Source organism: Gorilla gorilla, chromosome 19, assembly GCF_029281585.2.
Source record: "Gorilla gorilla gorilla isolate KB3781 chromosome 19, NHGRI_mGorGor1-v2.1_pri, whole genome shotgun sequence".
NCBI classification, from domain to species: domain Eukaryota; kingdom Metazoa; phylum Chordata; class Mammalia; order Primates; family Hominidae; genus Gorilla; species Gorilla gorilla.
In genome coordinates, this window is record NC_073243.2 from 81,510,343 (window position 1) to 81,534,684 (window position 24,342).

The window sequence follows — 24,342 nt, forward strand, 5'->3', positions numbered from 1 at the left end:
TTCTGCAGGATCGTAAGTCAAAAAGCCTTCTCGATTTGTTCTTTTCATTTCTTCGTTTTCTTGGTAACTCGCCGTAGGCACGTAAAAAATGCGATTCTGTTAGCTGCTGTGAAGGTTTCCTACAATGCATAAACTGCAGCTTCTTTAATTGCCTTGAAATTATTTATGGGTGTGTTTTCGAAAGGAACAGGGGGTATTGTGCACTTCTGCAGGAAGCACCTCCAGGAGATTCCAGACCTGAGTAGCAACGTTGCCACCAGCTTCACGTGGGGATGGGATTCCAGCAAGACTTCTGAACTGCTGTCAGGCATGGGGGTCTCCGCCCTGGAGAAAGAGGAGCCCGACAGTGAGAACATCCCCCGGGAACTGCTCTCAAACCTGGGCCACCCGGAGAGCCCCCCACGGAAACGGCTGAAGAGCAAAGGGAGTGACAAAGACTTTGTGATTGTCCGCAGGCCTAAGCTAAATCGAGAGAACTTTCCAGGTAAGGATATGAGGGTAAAAATGTCAGTTATGCAAAGGGTGGATTTAGCTATGTTGTTGGGAAACCTTTGTTCAGGGATCTTTAGCAGGGGTTCCTTTTAAGATTGCCTAATTCTGAAGCTATTTTTTCAGCAAAATAGGGCAAGTCGTCAAGTATGCAGGAATCTTGGTAGATATATATATATATATGTATGTTCTGGTGCATAATCACCTTGAAAATTTTAACCCATGAGAAGACATTCCTGCCTTTTTCCTTAGAAGGGAATCTGCCTGCCTCAAGGCCAGCTCAGTTTCACCGATTAACAGAAACATAAACAGTGGTCTTCTTGTAGGATTTCTTTTGCTTTGTACCCCTGAGTGATCTTTTTGCCTTAATCACTTTAGTTATTTATCAGTGGACTGCGGAAGTGAACGTTCACCTAAGTGGGGGAGACATCTCCCCAGGCCCACTCCCACCCCCATATTGGCTTCTCCTGGTATGTTCTGTCTCCATTACTGCTGACACTATCTGTTTAATCACCCAACCCGAAAACCTGAGAGTCAGTCAGATTCCCACCGCCCCCCAACATCCAGTCATTCATCGCATCTTTCCCTCTTCTCTGGTAACTATTTCTCAAGTTCTCGTCGTCTCTTGCCTGAACTATTGGAGTGGATTCATAATTCCAACCTTCTTCTCCCCAGATCTATCCCCCGAACTAGAATGGATTGACTGAAATGTAGAACTTACTGTATCTTCCCTCCTTAATAGCTCCCCATCCCCTAGTTCCTCAAGCAGGTGAACGAGTGCCTCCCAGAGTGAACCAGAACCCTGGAGTATGCAAAAGCCATAGGATAAATAGGGCATTGACCTGGGGTTATCAGTTTTTCTTACTAGTAAGCTATTTAAAACAGTAATACAGCAAATATTTGCTGAGCACATACCATGTGCTAGGCCGTGTTCCAGGTGCTGGAGATAGAGGAGTGGGCACAACATAAACATTTCTGCTCTCAGGGAACGTCCATTCTAGTGAGAGAATACAATAAACACAATTACTATTTTTATATAGTATGTTAGAAGGTGATAAGAGCTATGGCTAAAAACAAAAATAGAACAACCCAAGAGGGAATGCAGGTCCTGGGGTGGGAAGATAGAGTGCACTTTTAAACCAGGTATTGAGAGAAAGCCTCAATTGGACAGTGACCTTTAAGCAAAGACATAAAGGAGGCAAGGAGTGTGCCATGCAAATATCTTGGAGAAAAGAGCTCCAAGCAGAAGGAACAGCCACTGCAAAGACCCTGGTGCATAAATGTGACATATTTGTTCCAGGAACAGGGAAGCCATATTCTAAGAGTGGAATGAGCGAAAGGGAGAGTCGAGGGAGATCAGGCTGGAGGTAATGTTGAGCAGAGTTGTGATGGGACCTGATTTAACCTTCTAAAAATGACACACTGATGTGTTGAGACTCAACTGCAGGGGCATCAAGGGTAGAAACTTAGGGTCTTTTTTAAATTTCATATTTTCAGGACGGAGTCTTGCTCTGTCGCCCAGGCTGGAGTGCAGTGACCTGCTCTTGGCTCACTGTCTTCACCTGGATTCGAACGATTCTCCTGCCTCAGCCTCCTAAGTAACTGAGACTACAGGCATGCACCACCACGCCCAGCAATTTTTTTATTTTTTGTAGAGATGGAGGTTGCGGGGGCGTTCTCACCATCTTGCCCAGGCTGGTCTCAAACTCCTGGACTCAGGCGATCCTCCAGCCTTGGCCTCCCAAAGTGCTGGGATTACAGGCATGAGCCACCACACCTGGCCAAAGCTTGAAGTCTTGTTGGGGGTGAGGGTGGTCAGATTCCGGATATATTCCCACATTAAAGTCAACAGAATTTAGGAGGCTGTTGAAATCATCTGTGGAAGAGGTGATCAGAGTCTAAATTGAAATCAGGTGGGGGAAGATGGCGAAGAAGAAACAGATTAAACATTTAAAGATGAAGTCTTGCAGACCCAAGGTAATTTAAGTATATTCATAAATTCTCCCATCTGGTTTCCTTTGCAGAAGGGTTGGTAGATTGGTTGTTTAGTTGATTGGTTGGTTGCTCGCTTTGGCAGCACATATACTGAAACTGGAAATACAGAGAAGATTAGCATGGCCCCTGCGCAGGATGACATGCAGATTTGAGATGCATTCCACTTTTTTAATTAAGAAAATAAATACGTTTGTTTTCAGCCTTTTCTTTAGGAAAGAGAACTTTGCCCAATTTATGGTCTGGGAATATACATCAGAAATTGGATCAATTAGAGAAGCAGTAGAGGGTTGTAGTGAAGTCAGATCTGGGTTTGAATCCTCATTCTTGCGTTTATCAGCCTTGGAAAGTTATTCGAGCTTTCTTTGCCTTAGTTCCTTTATCTGTGGAATGGAGTGCTGTAATAATACCCACTTCACAGGGCGTCATGAAGATTAAATGAGAGTGACGTAAAACCCTTAGCATGCCACTGACACGTAACAATAAATAAGCCAACAAAATTCCTGACACCAATTTTGGAGGCTAGTGGACTTTTATCTTTTGTTTTTAATATTGTTACTCTGACCCTGTTAGTATAAAATTTTTTTTTCTTCAAAATTTAATGTTCACCGCTCTTCTTTGTGTCTGGAATGTAGCCCTAACAATCTGGTGCTTGACCAACCAAATGTGGCGAAAGATACTACCTGCTAAGATGAACAGATTTTTATTAACTTGTCCAGTGCCGATAGCTTTTGACATAGAGTGTGATTGCTATGTGCCCTTCCACAGGTGAAAAAGAATTTTTTTTAAGCAAGGCACTGTGGGAACAAGACAGAAGTTTCCAGAGTCTTTGCTATTTCCCAGGAATTTGCAAGTCAAGTTGAGGAGAAAACACAATAAAAAATAAGAGCTGTGATTCCCATTCAGGTGGATGTGGAAGATCTTCCTCCTTCCACTCAGCAAAAAAGGAGATTCTGAGGAAAGAGAGGGCTCTGAAAATGCTGTAATCAGTGTCTTGATGGTTAAAGCTGACTTCAAAAGTATATATCTGAAGTGAGAGAGAAAGAATGGTGACTTTTATGTTTATTACCTAAGGAGAGGCACAGAGGGAAACCAATGTACGTGGACTTACAACAGAGGTTGCTTAATTGGTATGGAGTGGGGAAGGGTGAAATCAGTGATGCAGGATGAGGGACAGCTGGTATAGAGGATTCCCAGTGGGCCTTTGGAAGCCTGGGCCTCCAGTGGAGCCGGATTGTCATTCCAAGGAGTTTTGTCTGCAGTTGTCAGGACAGGTGGCTACTAGCTTTGCCAGGATTAGGGTAGAACAGGCCACACCTGCTGTACATAGATGTCTGATGACTGGTTCTGGGCTGCAAGTTTTTGTTGGTTCTTTGCTAAGCAGTTTCTCCCTGCAGGCCCCAGTCCAGCCGTACATCTGGCAACTAAATCCTCTTCATCTGTTTATCTTGGAAGATGAAAGCTCTGTGGCCAACCTGTACTAGAACAAGTCTGATTGGCCCTTGGAGTGAGTGTATGGAAAGAGTTGGGGAGGAAATGGCCCAGCAATGAGGTCAGTAACAGGCGGAAAGGGGACAATTGCATTTTATTTATGGTCATGAAATGCTTGTCCCCCACCCCACCCTTCAAACAGGTGATAGACATGAAAATGGAGGTGAACTAATTCGTTGATCAGCTCTTCCATGACTCTTAAATGCTTGAAATTCCAGACCCTAAAGTGGTTGTTAGACTGGAGATACTAAAATTTACTGTATATCAGAATCCCCACGGGAACTTGTTCAAAGTGTAAAATTCCTGAGATTCTGATCCGGGGAGTCCTGGCCTGAGTGAGCCTGGGAATCTGTGTCTTAATACCCTTAGGCAAGCATTTTTTCCAACTTTTTTTTTTTAACCAGTAAGAAACATATTTTACATTGCAATCCTGGGTATGTATCTGAAACAGCAGTTTTACAAAACTGTATTTCCCCTTACTAAGGTATTTTCTATTCTGTTCTAGTTCATTCTTTATATGAACATATATGCTAGTCAAACTCAGTAAATTGATTTCATGATCTATGTGAGTCTCAGTCTACAGTTACTAAACTCAGCACTGGAAGAGCCTTTATGGGATCTTCACCAGTCATCTTTCTTTGTTCCATAGCTTCCTTTCATTCATCCATTAAGCAAATATTTCTCAAGCACCATTCTAGAGATTGGGACTACAACACTGAACATAACAGGCAAGAGACCCTGCCCTCATAGTGCTTATACACTGTTCCATATTTTTTCCAAATCCCAGCTTCTGTTGTTTCTTCATTACACCCCCTACACCTCAGGGTTGAGCAAGTCTTTCATAGAAATAAAGGGTTGTGGGACTGAAGGGGTACATGGGGGAATCCTTGTTAAGTTTGGCTGTGTTTTGTTTTTTTCAGTTTTGCCCACCTTAGCCAAAAAAACAAAAACACCCAAAGCTAGCATGGCCTCAAATGTATTATTTATGGTTTGTGGGAAGAGGAAGGAGAACTCATCTGGGATGGCACAATCTGTTTGTAGTTCCCCAGAAAGAAAGCATGGGGTATTGCTACTTAAAACAAGCCAGCAAAAGCAATTATGAGGTGAGCACCCCCCAACTCCCTGAAAGAAATGCACACACACACAAAAACAAGTATGAGTACCAGGTCCTCAGTACACATTTCTGCAAGTATAATTTGATTATGCTTAAAGAGCAGCAATTTTTTAAGTCAAAAGTTTGATTATGATTAGCATTACTTTGGATTTTCAGCTTGAATCTGAGTGGAGTGGAGTGATGTTCTGAGAAATAAATGAGTGGGGTGGTGTTCTGAGAAATAAATATGTCAAGTAAGATGAGTTACCTACACTGCAAAGATGGAATGCATAGAAAACTCTCCAACAAGGCCCTCTTCCCAGAGAATTTCAGGAAGCATGAGATGTGATAAGGTTACAGAAGTGGGAAACTGGGTTTGCACCTGAGAAATAATTGGAAACAGTGGTAGGTGAGGGTGATTGTAGTAGGTTTGCTGGTTTGGCCCAGTTTTTGCCCTTTCCTGGCCCTGAAGTATATTTAACTGCCGTCCATGTCACTGAAGACTGGAGACCTTGGGCTCAGTAGTTACGTCTTTTAATGTGGGTCTGGTATGCAGCTGCAGCCTTGCTGGATTTAGCAGAGACAAGTGGAGAAAAGACCTCTGGATTTTTCCTTCCGCTCTCTGCAAACAGACCAGGCAGCAGTTTCATCATGAATTCAGGAAACAGATGGCTAATGTTTTGAGAATTAAATATGGCAAGGAAAATTAGATTAAGCATATCACAGCCTGGATGCCTATTGCTAGGGCAGCTATTAAAGACAAACTTCTGCCCCATCTGCTGGGACAGCAGCCCATATCAGTCTGTGGCACTCCCACCCGGGGCCCCTAGGATTAGTGTCATTCTGTGGTCAGCTGAGTAAGAGCACTGGGTACTTGGCTGCTAGCTGAGTATATGTGTTTTCTAGGACCTTGCTCCTTCCATTTGGTGGTGAACCCATTGATAGCATCTTTGTTTTATTTTCTCTGTCCTCCTCCACTCACTCCCTAGCCCTGATTGATTTCTGTTTCCATAGCAAGTCCAGGTTTAATTCTCACCTTTTCAAAATTTGTACTTACAACAGAGGAGAGCATAGAATATTAGAACCCACTAGGATGGAAAGGGCATGATTTGAAATCAGACCTGAGTTTAAATTCCCCCTCTGCCATTTACTGATTGTGTGACCTTGTCTCTTTTATCATAGTTGCATGTTTTCTTGAAGCCCCAGCCCCCATCTCCCAGAGACTACAGCTATACTGATAGAGGACATTCCCTTCTGCTCTGGGTTTTTGTCTTCAGCCTCATCCCCTCCATATGCCAACAGTGCTGTGCACATAGTCGTTAATTGGTTAATAAGGGTTAACCATTCACACTAATAGAGAATTAGCACATTCACCATTTGAATGAAGAGGGCTAATAAATACATTTGGCAAATATTTATAGAGTCCTGTTATGTGCCAGGCATTGTTAGGTAATGGATGTGCAAATCTGGGCATGGGGCCTGTGGTGGTATCCTGGGTGGGAATGCTTCTTTGAGCAGGTGCCATTTAAGCTGAAATCTGGTGGAGTTGGGAAGGCAAAGATGGAAGTTGCAACACAAAGTCCTCCAGACTTTGGAGTCTCACATGCAGTCTTCATTGGTTAGATCTACTGACCTCTGCATTCATCACTATGCCAGATTTTCCTCTAGCACTTTAATTACCTGGCTGCTACTGCTCTTTTAATTGGTCCTGATTTCTTATGTCTTCCTAATAGAAAGCACCAAGTTTGTTAATTTATTTCTCCTGCCCTGTACTTCATAGCAAGCTTTTCTAATTTCCTTTCCCCAGCCATAATTTCTGTTGGTGCCCTATCTATAGCCCCTTGAAGCCCCCCATTCCCTTACATGCCAAAGCTCTTGCCTACGTATAGATGAGATTCCATGCCTGAGGGCTTTCTCTGGGCAGGAATACTGGGGAGTCCCCAAATAGTGACCAACAGCAATTGATGGATTAATACCCCAGCACTCGTGCCCTTGGTTGAGACAGCTCTGGGGTAGTTTCTAGATGGTTTACTGGAGTCCCCAGAAGATTTGAACCCCAATTGCCCATAGGGATAACCTGCCTATTAGCCTACTCCAGGTTGGCTTTCTTCCCTTCCACCTCTGTCTTCTCCACTCTTTCTAGTGCTTCCTGGCATCACTTCCCAAATAAACTACTTGAAGTCAGAGCTTCAGAATCTGCTTCTGGGGGGCCCAAACTTAAATAAAGGGCAGATATGGGGTTTTGGTAAGTCATACCATGCAGACCTTGTCCAGTGTCTGCCCATGGGTGAAAATTCAGAGCAGCACTGAAAAGGTCATTGCATGAAGAAAATACCCAGGCTTAATTGGGAAAGGAGAGGAATATAGAAAAGAAAGTTTTACTCCCTGCTGCATTATTTAATCTTTTCTTGTACCTCATTTACTCTTCACTGAACAATTTTGCAAGATAAATCTGTCAATTTCCTTTCCTGCAGGTAAAGAAACTGAGGCCAGAAAGATTAAGTAACTTGCCCAAGTTCACAGACTTGGGGCAACACAGCCAGGATTCTGATAGAAACTGTGCTGCTTTCTCAGTCCAGTAGTCCTCAAATGTGTTGAGGAGGCCAAGCGTATGGTGTCAGTATGATTTTTACAGATTATAGTAAAATCTCAACATATTAGATTCAAAATAGCTAAGTATGTTATTGAAGTATAGTTAAGCTTACTCTTCCATAGAGGCCACTTCCTCCAGGAAGGCTTCCCTAACCTCTGCACCATTCCCATGTGCTGCACAGCACCCTGAATCCTGCTGTAGCCCATCAGGATAGTTTATTGAAATTTCCTGTTTAATTGTTTGTCTGTATCTCTCAAACTCAGAGTAGAATAAGGGTCAGGATTGTACCTTACTTATTGTTGTGGCCCAAAACCTAGAACAGACCTCAGTGTATATAGTACATGGTTAATAAATATGTGAGTGGATGACTATACTTATAGCCAAATATAGTTATGCCCAATCAATTACTAGATTCTGATCTAGATATGTAAGAGGCAGCAGAGGTCTGAGAGAGTTGGATTAATGGGAGAAAAACTTGAGAAAAGCCTGTCATTCAACTTTGTTTTCAATTTGGGGAGCAGGGCAAGAGCCTGGTTTGAGAACCTTTGTCCCCTGCCCATGTTGACTTTGGAGGAACTTTGTGGCAGTGATGGAACAGCTGCCACATCGAGGAGCCTCCTCACAACCTCCAGCTGCCTCCCCAGATCAGCAGGGGTGATCTGCCTTCAGCTTTCTACCCCTAGCTTTCAGGGCCTCAGTCAATCCTTTAATTTTGTCCCCTGAAGGGTGTGGGGCTAGGGGAACAGGCATTCATTGAACAACTGTGTATCTCCTACTCATTCTTCAAGAGAGGCCACTTCCTCCAGAAAGGCTTCCCTAACCCCTGCGCCATTCCCATAAGCTGCACAGCACCCCGAATCCTACTGTAGCCCATCAGGATAGTTTATTGAAGTTTCCTGTTTGTCTATATCTCTCAAACTCTGAGCAGAATAAGGGTCAGGATTGTGCCTTGTTTATCATTGTGTCCTTAAAACCTAGAATAGACCTCAGTGTATAGTTCATATTTTATAAATATGGGAGTGGATGAATGTATCAACTTTATGCTAGTTCCTGAAAATACAAAAATTGTTTAAAAAAAAAAAAGCGTTTTTGTTCTCAAGAGCTCCTGGGGGTCTAGAGAGATGAGTAAGTAAATAATGAAATTATGGTACGTAAGTGGCCTGTCCTTGTTGATGTCATGGGAGGCCTTCTGTGGGAACTGGGGCTTCCATTTGATTTTAAATGAATAGTAGTTGGAGGCAAGCACAGGATGTGCAAAAGCATTGAGATACGACACAGAATGACTCATTCTAAGAATTACAGGTAGCTCCAAATGGCTGGAACACATTTCTAGATAACGAACCTAGAAAAACTAGTTGAGACCTGGCTGAAAGCCTTTAACTTTGTACTAAGCATTGTGGACTTTAGCCTAAATACCTGGGGTGTACCACTGAAGGATTCTAACTGGGGGAAAGACATGCTGGTTTAGAAAGACTGCCCAGGGCAGCAGGTGTTTGTCACACTCCTCGGTGTTTTTCTCCCTTGTGTCCTCAAACCCACTTATACAGGGCCTGGTACAAAGGACATGCTCAGTAAAGACTGGCACCTTTAAATGGGAGTAGGAGGAGAGAATATCACCAGAATTGGTGTAGAAGATCCATCAGAGGTGGAAAGCCTAGGAAGGCAATCATTGAACTCATCTGACCGTTTTTTGGGATTCCTTCATTGTGCATTTATTTCCTTCTTGGCAATTGTTACATTATCCTGAGCTTGTGGGATTATTCTATGTATTCATATGTAAGAGTTTCATACTTGTTGAATAGTTATTTAGAGATTGCTTCTATGAAAGAAAACTGCTCTTCCTGCATCCACCTTTCCGTTCTAAACACAGCAGCCAGAGTGATCCTTTTTGAACTTACGTGAGAGCCTGTCATTCCTGTGCTCAGAATCTTCTAGTGGCGCCTCATAGAATTCAGCGTCAAAGCCAAAGGCTTTATCATGACCTAGGAAGCCTGCATGACCTGGCTGCTCTCTGATTTCTTTTCTACCCACCTACCTCTGCTGCTGTACACTGGCCTCCTTGCTATGCCTCAAACACACATGCTGTTCCTTGCATCTAGAACACACACCAGATACTCACAGGGCTCACTCCCTCACTTTGTTCAAGCCTTGCTTAGTGTTCGTCATCTCAGTATGGCCTTCCCTGACCACCATGTTCAAACTTAATAACATCTGCTCTGAACTCTCTGTTCTCTCCCTTGCCCTGTTTAATTTTTCTGCACAGCACAGATCAATTTTACTATATCATATAATGTACTTATTTTTTGATGTGTGATTATCTGTTCCACATTACTGGAATGAAGTCCCACGAAGGTAGTGTTTTGGGTCTGATTTACTACTCCTTCCCAACACCTAAAATGATACCTGGCACCATAGTAGGAGCTCAGTAAATATTTGTTGAATTAAGAAATGACAATACCCTTTTGTATTGCTCTTTTAGGTAAACTGTGCCTTTTGTAAACCTGAAAGAAAGCATATTAGTCTGTTCTCATGCTGCTAATAAAGACATACACAAGACTGGGTAATTCATAAAGGAAAGAGGTTTAATTGACTCACAGTTCAGCCTGGCTGGGGAGGCCTTAGGAAACTTACAAGCATGGTGGAAGGGGAAGCAAACGTCCTTCTCCACATGGCGGCATCAAGTGCAGAGCAAAGGGGTCGGGGAAGCCACTTATAAAGCCATAAGATCTTGTGGGAACTCACTTATCACCAGAACAGCATCAAATTACAGGGGCGGTTATCACCAGGTAACCGTCCCCATGATTTGATTACCTCCCACTGGGTCCCTCCTGCAACACATGGGGATTATGGGAACTACAATTCAAGATGAGATTTGGGTAGGGACACAGCCAACCGTAGCAGAAAGGGAAGAAGATTTATTTGCCTTTTAAATAAGGTCACTACTGAGTCCACATCAGAGAGAAACAAGACCTTCCTTTGCACCCAGAAGCACCACAATATCTTATTGATGTCAATGAATTGACAATGTCATTGAATGACATTTGAGAGGGTGGGACTTGCTCTGTACCACTCTTCATGCCACAGCCTCCGATTGGCTGGCTAGAGCTGAAGGGAAGAATAGGAAAAGTGTTCTGGTTTTCTCTTTTTGATTTGCTGAGAGAGTGGTGGTCACTTCAGGGTACATAGACGATGGAATGGGGAATTTAGCACAAATTAAATTACTCATCACCACAGTTATTTTTCTGTTCAACAGAAATGATTTTTCAAACAAAAATAATTGTGAGGATGAGTAATTTAATTTGTGCTAAATTCCCCATTTAAGCTAAATGTTGTATATTCTTTATGTGTTTGAAAAGACTCAGTAGACTTGATAGGGTGAAAGAATGGTGATGGCAAACACTTGTTTTCCCTCCAAAGGTGTTTCATGGGACTCCCTTCCGGATGAGCTGCTCTTGGGAATCTTTTCCTGTCTGTGCCTCCCTGAGCTGCTAAAGGTCTCTGGTGTTTGTAAGAGGTGGTATCGCCTAGCGTAAGTATTTTTCACCCCTTTGGCACACGTAGGGGAGGAAGAGGAGAGGAAGGTTATTTATTCGTTTTGGTCTGATGAAACTAAAAACCAAGAAAAATAGAGCAGCACAAAGCAAACTAGGTATCTTCATATTTTTATTAATCAGTGTCCTCATTTCACAGTGGAAGAGGAATTTCCTGGGAGGGATAAACTTACCAATGTCTGGAAACCTCTTTGCCCTGTATTCAGTGCAGCATGTGTTAATGGGATGCTGACTGTAGGCCAGGCGGTGTGCTTTAAGTGCGGAGAGAGTTACAGAGGTGCATGCAGACAGCGGTTCCTCACGCCGTTGGGCTGAGCAGTGAGCGCAATAGGGAGAGGGAACACAGGCTTGATGTTAGACCCAAGTGCACACCCAGCCTCTGCTGCTTACGCTCTGCATGACCTGAGTGAGTTAGTTGACACTGCTGAGCCTCAGTCTCCCCATATGTAAATGGGGATAATGGTTATGAGGAGGAAACCACTGGTTATGAGGATGAAATGTGAAGATGCTGGTGTAATGCCTGACTCACAGACATGTTCCGCACAGAGTAGCCATTGGTGGGGTTGTGCTCTTTTTTTGGCAACACTTTTCAAGTGTGGAAGGTGAGTTGCATGTGGAAAGACTTGGTGAGCTGGAAAGGCAATAACAGGCCTGGAGCAAGAAAAAGGCTATGTTTATCAACTGGAACTTTTTACTATCTTCATGCCTTCTCATCCCTATCCTACCTCCTGGTCATTCTTTGCTTTGTGTTTAAAGGCCATCCATCTGGCTTCTCCCTCCACATACTTAGAACTCCCTGTGTGAGATAGCAGGAGCCTCTTGCCTTCAAGGGCGTGCTGCTATTTACAGGTGTGGGTTGTTTGTTTAGAAGAGCCGCAGAGAGGGTTGCACACCTGGAATGCTGGTGCAAGTGGCAGGCAAGTTTCACTTACCCTCACCGCACTCAACCCCACTTGGGTTTTCTTTTTCTGCCAGCTATGCATTTGTCCTCTTCTTGCAGAGTCTGTTAATCCCATTTTAAAATTTTATTGTATATATTTAAGGTATACAGCATGATATTTTGTTATATGTATGTGAAATGGCTACTATCATTAACATATTCATTATCTCACATAGCTACCTATTTTTTGTGGCAAAAGCACCTAAAATTTACTCTTTTAGCAAACATTCTGACTACAATACAGTATTATCGACTCTAGTTCTCCTGTTGTATACTGTATCTTGGGATGTGTTCATCCTGCATATCTGTGGCTTTGTATTCTTTGACCTACATCTCCCTTAGAGTCTGTTAAACTTCATCTCAGTTGTCATAAAAGTAATTACTGACATTTATTAAGCACTTGCTATGTGAGAGGTGCAGTGTTTGCAGTTTAATCCTCCATATGATTGTAAGTGATGGTGTTTGTGTCATCTCAGCTTCAGAGGTGAGGAAACTGCAGGGTCAGGAATAGTAGGTTGAGAGATAAGTGGAAAGGCAGGAATCTAAAGTTTGGCTAACTCCATGGTCTTAACCGTCATACCATATCTAGCTATGCTTGGCTTAGGGTTCAGGTAGCTCCCAAATTCATTTTTCTGTGAGGTGTTCATCTTCCTAAAAAATGTATATTATTTGGAAAGAAAATGAATTGTTCCAAAACTTCTCCCAGGTTGTTGTTATTGAATGCTGGTTAAGCTATAGTTTGCCTTCTTGCAAGAGGAAACATCAAGCATGAGATTCAAGACAACCAGAGCAGTGCTGATCTGGTGTCAATACCAATACCTTGGAGGCCAAAATGGATTTCTGTCTGGGCAAGAAAGATAGAAAAGTGTGCCACTCTCTTAAGGATATCTTATCTACAGTCCACCTTTTTAATGATAGATTTGTCACACAAATCACACTGACAATTTTTTTATGATGAAGTTATTTCATAACTCTGGCCAGTGGTCCACTTATTTCAAGCACTGTTAAAAAAGAAAATTCTAGTACACCTAAGCATTTAAAATGTTCCTTCATGTGCTTGTATTTCACATTTTCTTTTTTTAAATTGAATTTAACTATGGATATTAAAACCCTCTTATTGTGCTATTCAGTACGTTTTTAGAACGTCCCTTTTGTTTTAGAAACACCATCTATAATCTGTTGTATTTTTCCCTTATTTCACATTAGTTCATACACACACATATGTACACATACATATAAACATGTATGTTTTAAGCTTCGAATATATTATAAGGCACAGCTGAACCATGACTATTGCTATTGAATATCTATGACAGCCTTATTTCATAATAAAATAATGCTAAGTTTCGTTCCTTTAGTAATTTTCCATGTTGCTACAGTAATCATAATTGCTTAACAAAAGTGGCAAATAGATTTAAAACTTCTGAGAGGATCCTGTTTGCCTAGTAATATAATAATTAATTGATTTGAGCAATCATTTTTTAAATTTGTCAACTTGAATGCTGGAATATGATTCTCTGGTTCTAGATCACGGCAGTGCTAATGTTCACATTGAACCGTCTAAATTGGAAGTATATAGAAAGAGAAAGATGGAAGCTTATCCCTGGTGAGATCAAGAAAAATTCTCTAGTGCCTTAAAAATATCATAGCTAATTGCATAGCCAACTTAAAAACAAAAGTTCTTTTAGAATGTGCTTCAAGGAGATTTAGCAGCAGTGTCCTACCTGTTAGTAATGTCGTTGAGGGCTTCCAGCATTTAGTGTGACCGACTGGCCAAATTAAGTATCTCATCTTTTATAGGTCTGATGAGTCTCTATGGCAGACCTTAGACCTCACAGGTAAAAATCTGCACCCGGATGTGACTGGTCGGTTGCTGTCTCAAGGGGTGATTGCCTTCCGCTGCCCACGATCATTTATGGACCAACCATTGGCTGAACATTTCAGGTAAAGATGAAAAATCCCTGGAAAAGACTATTTCTAAATTTCGAGGTAGAAACAGATCAAAGCTTTTTTTTTTTTCTTTCTTCAGCCTTAAAGCCTATGGTAGGTTATCTGTGCAGTGTGGGATGTTAATTCCATACTTTGCTATGGGGCCTTTGTGCTGAAACCTAGCATAGATTTCAATGACACTGTTCCCATTTCACTCAAGTTTACTGTTAGTCTCTTCCCAGGGTGAAAGAGGCACATTTGTCTTCTCAAGTCCTCGGCTGATAGGGGGACTGTGAGTCCCACAAGGCAGGCACAAGTAAAGCACTCACTGGCAGATGCAAGGGTGCCCAGTTACTTCCCCAATGCCCATTTCTGATAAATAAAAAAAGTGAGGAGTCTTTTCATGTTTGTAGCTTGGGGTTTATGATTTTTGTCGTGGAGAAATTTGGAACCTGAAAAAAATGCCCTCTTTTTGTTTGTTTTGTAGAATATTTTGAAAAAGAATTTCCTGTTCTGATAATTTTGCAATACTGAGGTTACTGCTATCACATAGTAGAATAACTAGGTACTGAACAGAAAAACAAGCTGAAGACAACAGAGCTAAAGATAAAACATGTCTCCTGACTCCAGTACTTTTTCCCTTCTTTCCGTAGTCAGGACCACCTCTCCCACTGCTCTTTATCCTGTTCCTCCTGTGGCTGTTCCTTCTCAGTCTCCTTCACATATGTGATTTCCTTTGTTCACTCCAGGGTCGGTTCCTGGCTGCCACCTTTTTCAAATCCAAATGCTGTCCTTGGACAAGCTGTGTCCTATACACCCACATTTATGCCCAGAACTCTCAGTTCCTCATCTATAGCTTGGCCCTCCCTTTCAAATTCCCAAATTTCTAATTACCTAAAAACGTCTGTACCTGAATTTCTTACAAGGACTTCAATATTAGCATAACTCAAATTTGGCCTCCCTTTTTTTTTTGTTGTTTTTGTTTTTTGACACGGAGTCTTGCTGTGTCACCCAGGCTGGCGTGCAGTGGCGTGATCTCGGCTCATTGCAACCTCTGCCTGCCAGGTTCAAGCAATTCTGCCTCAGCCTCTCGAGCACCTGGGACTACAGGTGCGCGCCACCACGCCCAACTAATTTTTTGTATTTTTAGTAGAGACTGGGTTTCACCATGCTGGCCAGGCTGGTCTTGAACTCCTGACCTCGTGATCCACTGGACTCAGCCTTTCAAAGTGTTGTGATTACAGGCGTGAGCCACCGCGCCCAGCCTGGTCTCCCTTTAAAACTTTCTCTTCCGCTATCTTCCCTGTTCTATTGCTGCTCACCCACTCACCCCTGCCAGAAACCAGGAGCCGTTATGGTCTTAATCTCCTTGTCACCCACATCCAGCTCATTGTTGTGATGCCCACTCGTTATTTTCTAAGTGGGACTGTATTGGCAGCAACATCTGTACTTGGCAAAAATCCTCTTGCATTTTAAAATGAGTGAAGATGGGAATACACTAGTAGCAATATGTTTTATGACCCTATAGTTAATGCTTGAAGTATGTATTTAGAGTCTTGTTTGTGATTGGCTGCTCATTTGGGGAGAAGAGGGGTCTGATTTGAAATTGGATGTACCCGTGAGAGCCACCTGTGGAGCTCCTTTTTTCTCTCCGTGTTTAGCCCTTTTCGTGTACAGCACATGGACCTGTCGAACTCAGTTATAGAAGTGTCCACCCTCCACGGCATACTGTCTCAGTGTTCCAAGTTGCAGAATCTAAGCCTGGAAGGCCTGCGGCTTTCGGATCCCATTGTCAAGTGAGTGGCAGGCAGGGTGTCACAAAGGAAGTTGATTTTATGTGTATGAATTTTTTTCCCTTTATATAACTGGTGTGCCCTTCTAGCCATATCCAGGTGGATACAGAAAATATCTAGTGCAGTGCTCTAGCTTCTGCAAAACTTTTCAGGACTCATTGAAGCAACAAAAGCTTGAATGCTAACTATATGCCAGGCCCTGTGCTAGGTTGTAGAGATACAAGTACAAGGATGAACAATGCATGTGTATTATTTGGGAAGAAAATGAATGCTCTAAAACTTTTCCCACCTTGTTAGTGAATGCTGGTTAAGCTATAGTTTACCTTCTTGCAAGAGGAAACATTGAGCAAGACATGTCTATTTCCTCTTGCAAGAAGGTAAACTATTTATGAGCAAGACAGATAATTACCATGCAGTGTGTTTATTAAATGTTTCGGTGAATATGTGGCAACACACGAGGAGCTGCCTTGTTAGAGGAAGTGACTCTTGAGTATTGAAGATATCTAGGTAGGAGATCTCTAGGTAATAAGACAAAGCAACCAGTCTAGGTAAAACTTCCTGTGTGGTTCTAAACTCTTACATAGTTGGAAGTTGCTGGAGCACAGGACTAAGGGAGGAGAGTGACAAGGTGAGGAGAGTCAGGGACCAGATTGTAATGGGCCCCTACGCCTTGCTGTAAGAAGAATGGACTGGACTCTTCCATCAAGAGGGAAGCATGGGCCAGGTGTGGTGGCTCACACCTGTAATCCCAGCACTTTGGGAGGCTAAGGTGGGCAGATCACCTGAGGTTGGGAGTTTGAGACCAGCCTGGCCAACATGGTGAAATCCTGTCTCTACTAAAAATACAAAAATTTGCTGGGTGTGGTGGCAGGCACCTGTAATCCCAGCTACTCAGGAGGCTGAGGCAGGAGAATCGCTTGAACCCGGGAGGCGGAGGTTGCCATGAGCTGAGACCACAACATTGCACTCCAGCCTAGGTGACAAGAGCAAAATTCCATCTGAAAAAAAAAATAAAAAAAGGGAAGGATGGTGGAGAGAGTTGTTCTGAGAATGGAAGGAACACGTCAAGAGTTGAAATTTAGGAAATTAACTTGCCAGGTATCATGGAGGGTGCATCGAGGATAGAAGAAGCTAGAGTAGTTAAGGATACTGCTGTGTTCATTCAAGTGAGAAAAGATGAAGTCTGATATAAAACAGATAGCAGTAATAGCAGCTAATATTTTGGGGCATGTATTATGTGCCAGATAGTGAATTTTGTAAATGCATTTTCATTTAATTCTGACAGCAACCCTATGAAGTGTGATCTTGTTTCCTTTTTATAGTTGTGGAAACTGAGACACAGGGAGACTGAATAAGTCTTTTCCAGGGTCACATTGTTAGTAGGTGGCTGAACCAACATGTGAACCTAGTGATACAATATTCCAGAATTCTTACTCTTAATCACTAAGTTTTACTAACACAGGGCATTTGGGGATGTATTAGAGAAGATGGCAAATTTGAGAGATGTATAATCGAAAGAACCTGGTGATTTTACAAGTAGACGTTTGCAAGCTAATTCTAATTATGGGTGAAATGGATATATGTTTATTCCATTGTCTTTTTAATTCAAAAAGTACATTGATTGATATTCTTGTGTATTTGCTTCATAGTAAGTCTTTTATTACATTATATCATTTAATCTTCTTAATAACCCTGCCAAGAAGTTTGATAATACCATTTCACAAATGAGTAAACTGAGGCAAATTATCCTGTTTGATGTCTGAGAGATAGTGATATACATTTTAAACTCACTGACTCAAAGATCTGTGAGCTTAACTACACTTGCCTGCTGTCATCTAAATGTTGTTGATGAATAGTGTCTTACTGGTCTTTTTCTTCTGACGTTTTTCTCTTTTTCCAGTACTCTCGCAAAAAACTCAAATTTAGTGCGACTTAACCTTTCTGGGTGTTCTGGATTCTCTGAATTTGCCCTGCAGACTCTGCTAAGCAGCTGTTCCAGGTATGAAAGATGTGAGACTTGATTATAGACTCTTATGTCAAACGTAAAATTATCCCTCACATCTGTATAAAATGGGATGAACTTGTTGAGCTTTTTGTACTTTCCAGGCTCTTGATTTGGTGAATGCAAAATCTTTTGCCCTCCAAACTTTCTGTCCAAACTCAGGAGCCAAGTCAATTGAGTTTGCAAGTGATACTTGTATAGTGATCTCTTTTTTGTTTATTTGGAACTGTTAAAATAAGGGAAGTGTAGTAGTGTCTATCAACAGTATGGTTGTAAGAAATTTGCTCACACTTAACTGTACATTCAGGTTTTTTCCCCTATGGTATCTGTAGACCTTACAATTTTTTATCAAATTTGGTGTTTTATAAATATAGACCATAAATTTGGGCAATTCTATTAACAATATCTTTCATAATAATGTCAGCACATAAAGGGTACAGAGTTACAGATATTGCTAAGTGAGGGGAGTACATGCTTTTTGGAATACACAGTACTATGCATATGTTTGTTTTTTAAAAATATCCCTTGGTCTCCATGGTACAGCATTTGAATCTGTGTCTTGTTAATGGTCCATTTAAAATAGATTGCCTCTGGATATGCATGTTATCAGTGAGATCAAATGTATAGCCCTATATTTAGTCAGCAGTGCCAGAAGTGGGGAGTGGGGATTAATGGTTGTATTTTGTCTCTGAAACCCTCGTTTTTGCTCAGTTAGCAGAAGCACAGTAAGATGAAGTGGCTTTTTGCAATGTCAGCATCTCTTTATTAGGAATCCTCAGTGCAATCCATCAATTGCGTAAAACATTGTGAGTAACTGTTCAGTCTGTGTTGGGTGGTTGGTAGTTTGAGAAAGCAAACATAAAAGACTGGCATTTCTACCTGCAGTACTGGAATAAGGTTTGAATCATCAGGTGCTTCTCTCCATTTCCAGGAGGAGGCACATTCACTAAGGCCCTTCTGATCCCCTGGCGACTTTCAGGGGCAAACAGGGTATACTTAGGTGACTAAAGGTAGCTACTGTTAGAGAAGCAGGTGTTCTGTGCATGAAATGATAAGGAATCAATGGCTTTATATTTTCTTTGTTTGCAGTTTGAGGCAAACTCATTCCCGTGTGATGGTTTCATATTTTGCTTATTACCCCTCTTTTGTGCAGACTGGATGAGCTGAACCTCTCCTGGTGTTTTGATTTCACTGAAAAGCATGTACAGGTGGCTGTTGCGCATGTGTCAGAGACCATCACCCAGCTGAATCTTAGCGGCTACAGAAAGAATCTCCAGAAATCAGGTTAGAGCTTCCAAGCCTGGACCACTGAGGCCTTCACAACATAATAGATGAGATTCATTGAGCTTCTCCTAATCATTCCTCCACATAAGTTTTCTCATTTAATCCAGTGCATGTGTTAGTCCCCTTTTTCAGATGAGGTAGCTGCTAATCAGAATGGTTAGGTAAAGGTAAACAGCTAGTGAGCTAGAGCCAAGGTTTGAATTCAGGATCTAACAGTAGAAACCTTTACACTTGAAAACAATGTATTTTTAAGCAGAAAAACTTTTAATCAACTAAATGATTAGGTAAACCCCAACATAAAAATACATAAATGTAGCATTTGATTAGTATTAAGTAGTGGTTGTTCCTTAGGGGCTATTTTGTCTGTATGGGGACATTTGTCAATGTCTGGAGACATTTTTTATTGTCACAGCTGTAGGAGTGCTGCTGGTCTCTCATGGGCGGAAGGCAGGATGCTGGTGGACGGTGTATAGGATGGAGAATAGCATGCACAATAATCTGGTCCAAACATCAGTTCCAAGGTTGAAAAACTGTTATAAACTCTGTTAGTAAGTTCATATTTATGACTTTTACTTTTTATTCAGTCCAAGAGGGCAACGAGGATTTTTAGATGAAAACAGGCATTAGAAGTCAAGGGTAGCAGGGAACAGTCTTTAAAAACCTTAATATTCAGTTACGCTTTATTTTACTTGTATGTTAATGAGAAAATCTTGATTTGCAAAGATAAGTGATTACAAATGGCAAGTTTTTTAAATGGCTTCACCGTCTCAGGCCAACATTCAGTTTGTGGGCTCTACAAAACCTAATTAAACCAGCAACACATATCAACCATATCTTGATGTTAGTACTAGCTTATTTGAGTGTGTTTTGTTTATTATAGTTTTTATTATTCTGAAAAAGATTTGAATCAAACATCTGCAGAATAGATCTTAAAATTTAAGTAGTATAAAACTACTTCTCCAGGACAGATGTCCTCTGGTAAGATGTATAAAGCTACAGAAAATAATTGCTAGACTCTCATGAGTGGGTAGAAATTCGAGTCTTTCACCTGTGCAAGGACTCAAATTTGGACTACTGCCATTCCAAACACTTGCATTTTCAGACAAGGTGAACACTTTCTTTAGCAAGCTGTAAAAGCAGCAATCATGTCTTCATTTCATACCACTGTCCCCACCCAGTATTTATAATTACTATTTTAAAACTGATTATAGTGTTATACAGTCATTTAAAAAAATGTAAAATATAGAAAAACACAAAGGGAAGCAAATTATCAATAATCTTAACATCTTGCTAGGCTTTTTCCTGTACAAAAACTGTTTTTTTTTTTAATGGGACATGGTATATTAAATACTTCGTAATATGCTTTTTAACCCCATTTTCAGTGACTACATGATGTCATCATCAGTGACTATGTGATAGTCCATCAAATAGATATGCGATAATTTATATTAAGTCAGTAACGATATATGCAGTTGATCAGAATTCTAATGGACATTCAGAATCTTCCCAGTTTTTCTCTCCTATGAACAATTTTATGAGTGACAGAGACAAATCTTTGGATGCATTTCTAAGGATAGATTCTTAAAAGTGGAATTGCTGGGTCCAGCATTAAGTACTATTCTCAAGTTTTGGATAGTTTCTGCCAAATTTTCCTCCAAGAAGTTTAAACTCCCACCCACGAGCATCCTCTTAGTGTGAAATCCCATCACTCTTGGTTCTCTGTCTGCAGGTGAAGGGAAGGCAGTGCCTTGTTTATATTTCTTTCCCACATCTGGATCTTTCACTGCTTTACTGAAAGATTTTCTGACATGAATCGAGGCTCTGGGTGCAAGGTTGAGAAACTGCTGTAGGCAAAGTGCTGTTGGTTTTGTCCAAGTTTGGCTTAAAATCTTTCCCTTTGTTCCTCCAAGAAAGAACAGAGAGCCTGTTTACCGAGTTTTGGCAGAAATAGTAGGTATTAAAATGCTGCTTGCAGGACACATTCAGGACAGAGAGACAGACTATAAATTGAAGTGTTAGTTTTTTAATTATACCATGGGGATAAAAAGTTTTTAATGTCATTAACAATAGCACACACCATTTCATTATATATGAGGTAATATGGATTTGGTTTTAGCTCATAGACTGGCACCAGATGGCCTGGGTTCAAATATCCACTCTGCCATTTACTGGGTAGACTTGAGCAAGTTGCTAAACTTGCCTGTTCCTTAGTTTTCTCAGCAGTAAAATGGAGATAAGTAGAACCCATCTCTTAGAGTTACAGGAAAGAATAAATAAGTTAAGACATGTACGGCATGTGGAACATTTCTTGCCACATGGTAAGAGTTCAATTAGTGTTGGCTGTTATTACTGTTCCTTCCCCCACTACCCCCATCACTACCTTTCCATGGAGCAATGGATGAAGCACAGAAACGTTTGGTCTTGGATTTGACCTTGACTTCTGTAGCTGAAATCATCTCTCCTTTGAAGTAACGGGTTGGATTATGTGGTTTCTAAGATCCTTCTAGCTCAGGTTGGGTCTACCGTTTATGGTGAAATGAAGGGGACAGTGAAAAGGAAACCTTGGCAGTGACTACTGTTTACTAACTACTTCCTGCCCAGGGAGGACAGAGCTTAAGTGTGGGCCAGAGGAAACTAACCCTTTATTCCCCAATGTTTCGTTCTTTCTCCAGTGGTGTCAAAGTATGATGCATCAGATTTTGCTGATGGCTAGTTGGCTGGCTAGATGATTGGTCCTTCAAAATTTTATTGTGTACTTTTTTCATTTTTTGGTCATTTATTAAATATTTATTGAGCACCTACAGTGATTGAACAAAACAGAGAAAGTCACTCTTAACGAAGATTACTTTCTAGTGGGGGAGCCAGAAAGTGAACATATTTCATAAATGTTATGAAAGGAGGTAAAAATGCAAGGACGAAAAGCAAAGCAGAGTAACCAGATAGAATGTGGCAGAAAGAGGACTACTTTTAGATGGAATGGTTAAAGACAGGGCCTCTCTGAGGAGACTGTACTGGACCCAGAGAAATGACTGAGTGAAGAAGGAATCCATATGCATATGTGAGAGAAGAACATTCAAGAACAAAGGACCAGTGAGTGCAAATACCTTGATATGGAACCAATGTGTGAGAGGGAGCAGGGAGAACAGTGAGAGGAGAAAGATGGCCAAGGGCTGTCTAAGCCAAGGCAAAAGCTTTGAATTTTTTCTAAGTGACATGGGATATGGGAAGCCATTAGAGTATTTCGAGCAGAGCAATGATATGACTGACTTCATTTTAAAAGACTCATGCTAGTGCTGTGTTGAGAAAAGGCTGTAGCGGGGAAGTATGAAGCAGGGAGACCAGTTAGGAGACTAGGCTGGTGACATTTAAGGTGGTAAGAAATGATCAGATTTGGGCACATTTTAAAAACCAACATCATGAGATTTGGTGACAGAATGAACGTGGGATGTGAGAAAAATAGTCCACTATGATTTCAAGGGTTTTGGCTGAAGCCACTGGATTCGTGAAAGTATCACTTGCTGAGATGGGAAAGAGTTTAGGGAAGGAGGAAATTTGGGGGAGAAACTGAGTATTTGATTTTAGACATAAATTTAGAGGCCTATCTCATATCCAAACGGTATGTTGAGGAGGCAGTTGAAAATGCAAGTCCAGAATTTAGGAGAGGGGATATACTTGTGAGACGAAAAAACCCTCAAATGTTAATGAAGTTTGCCTGTTGTTCTAAATAAGTAAGATTTATTGATTCATTTTCTGATTGCCAAGTAGCTTACATGACTTTCTTCCAAATTCTGAAAAGTTGCCTGTAATCCCAACACCCTTGAATACTGCAGTTAACATTTTGGATGTATTTCCTTGCAGCCTTTTTTTTTTCTTCTCTCTTTCTTTCTGTGTATGTGTTTGTGTGTAAATGTGAGTTTGAGTGTGTTTTGGCCAAGTTGAAATTATAATGCATTGTATATATTTTGTTTACAAGCTATCCTAGTATTTTTTTTAATGTATGAAATGTTATCAGAAAGTGTTTTCATAATGATTAGCAGTGTATTTCATGGAATGGATGAGGTTAACATATTAAACTAACTGGAGGAGGGGCTAATATAACTGTTGCCACATTGAATATATTCATACACATCTATATTTTTCTAAAAGTGGAATTACTGGACCAAAAGTAAAGTGTATAATTCTCTGAATTCTTTAAAAAAAAAAAATCAGTTCACTATCCAAACAAAGCAGGAATCAGTTCACTATCCAAAACAAGCAGGGTTCAGGCTCCTGAAAGCCTGCAAATAAAATTAAATATCTACCTGTGGTACATGGAAGACCTACTTTATGATAGACCTACTTTATAATAGAATTTTTTTTCACTTGATGGCTGAGAAGAAATATTTCCAATTTTATTTGGTATTTCTTGCTCCTTTTTATTATCTTGGTATTTTGCAATGTAGATTTGTTCATGTTCATTGCCTATTTTTGATTTATCTTTTTTCTCTTTATATAAGATTAACTCACTGTTTAATATATGTTGAAAACATTCCCAGTTTTCTGATACTTTTTAAATTGTTTTAATATGGTAGTTTTAAAATTTTATGTAGTAAATTTATGTGTTCCCTATGTTTTCTTTTATGTTTAGAAATACCTTATACCAAGATTCAATTAAATAATTACCCTGAATTATTTGTTTAGTAATTTTTAATATTTAATATATTATTACCCTAAATACAAAAATAATATTTTTGTATTCAGAACTTATTATGTGGAATGTATTTAAATATGTTATTTGAGTTGGAGAAATATTTTTTTCCAGTTGTAGTGGCAATATTTCTTTTTACTGATCCATTATTTCTCTTGTTGATCTGAGGTGCTACCTTTGTAATATATTGTTTGCTTATATATACTGGTGTTTAATTTTACTTTTTGCTATTGTGAATGGGATTTTTTTCCCTATTATTTTTCCAGCCTGCTATTGCTGATACATAGATAAGCTAAAGATTGTCATTTTACACAGTTTTCTTTTTCGGATGATTCTCTTGGGCTTTTTGGGTAGAAAATTTTATGTTCCAAGATGATCATTTTTTCTTTCTAATAGTGTGTGGTTCTAATTGCATTGCCCTGAACTTCCAGCATGATGTTCAATGATGGTAGTGATAACAAATATCCTTGTCTTGTTCCTCATTTAATAGTGACCATC

At 40.7% G+C, this 24,342-nt stretch overlaps 1 protein-coding gene and 1 non-coding gene across 5 annotated transcripts in view; both read left to right on the top strand.

The window, feature by feature from the left end:
* Positions 1-24,342, top strand: part of SKP2 (S-phase kinase associated protein 2) — a 31,987-nt gene that overhangs the window by 565 nt on the left and 7,080 nt on the right. For 3 of the 4 annotated variants that reach the window (XR_008673287.2, XM_004058941.2, XM_004058940.5), the window contains exons 2-7: positions 213-484; positions 11,076-11,187; positions 13,950-14,093; positions 15,740-15,874; positions 17,772-17,870; positions 19,027-19,157. Coding sequence is in view for 3 of the 4 variants with exons in the window: in XM_004058941.2 (XP_004058989.1) it covers positions 213-484; positions 11,076-11,187; positions 13,950-14,093; positions 15,740-15,874; positions 17,772-17,870; positions 19,027-19,157 (893 nt within the window). In the remaining variant the exon portion in view is untranslated. Of the gene's footprint in view, positions 1-212; positions 485-11,075; positions 11,188-13,949; positions 14,094-15,739; positions 15,875-17,771; positions 17,871-19,026; positions 19,158-24,342 lie in introns of those variants that run through there. The other variant, XM_055367726.2, reaches the window with a different exon arrangement.
* LOC115931393 (U6 spliceosomal RNA) lies at positions 2,551-2,654 on the top strand. Its single transcript, XR_004067892.1, has one exon. It is a non-coding gene; the product is annotated as a U6 spliceosomal RNA (small nuclear RNA).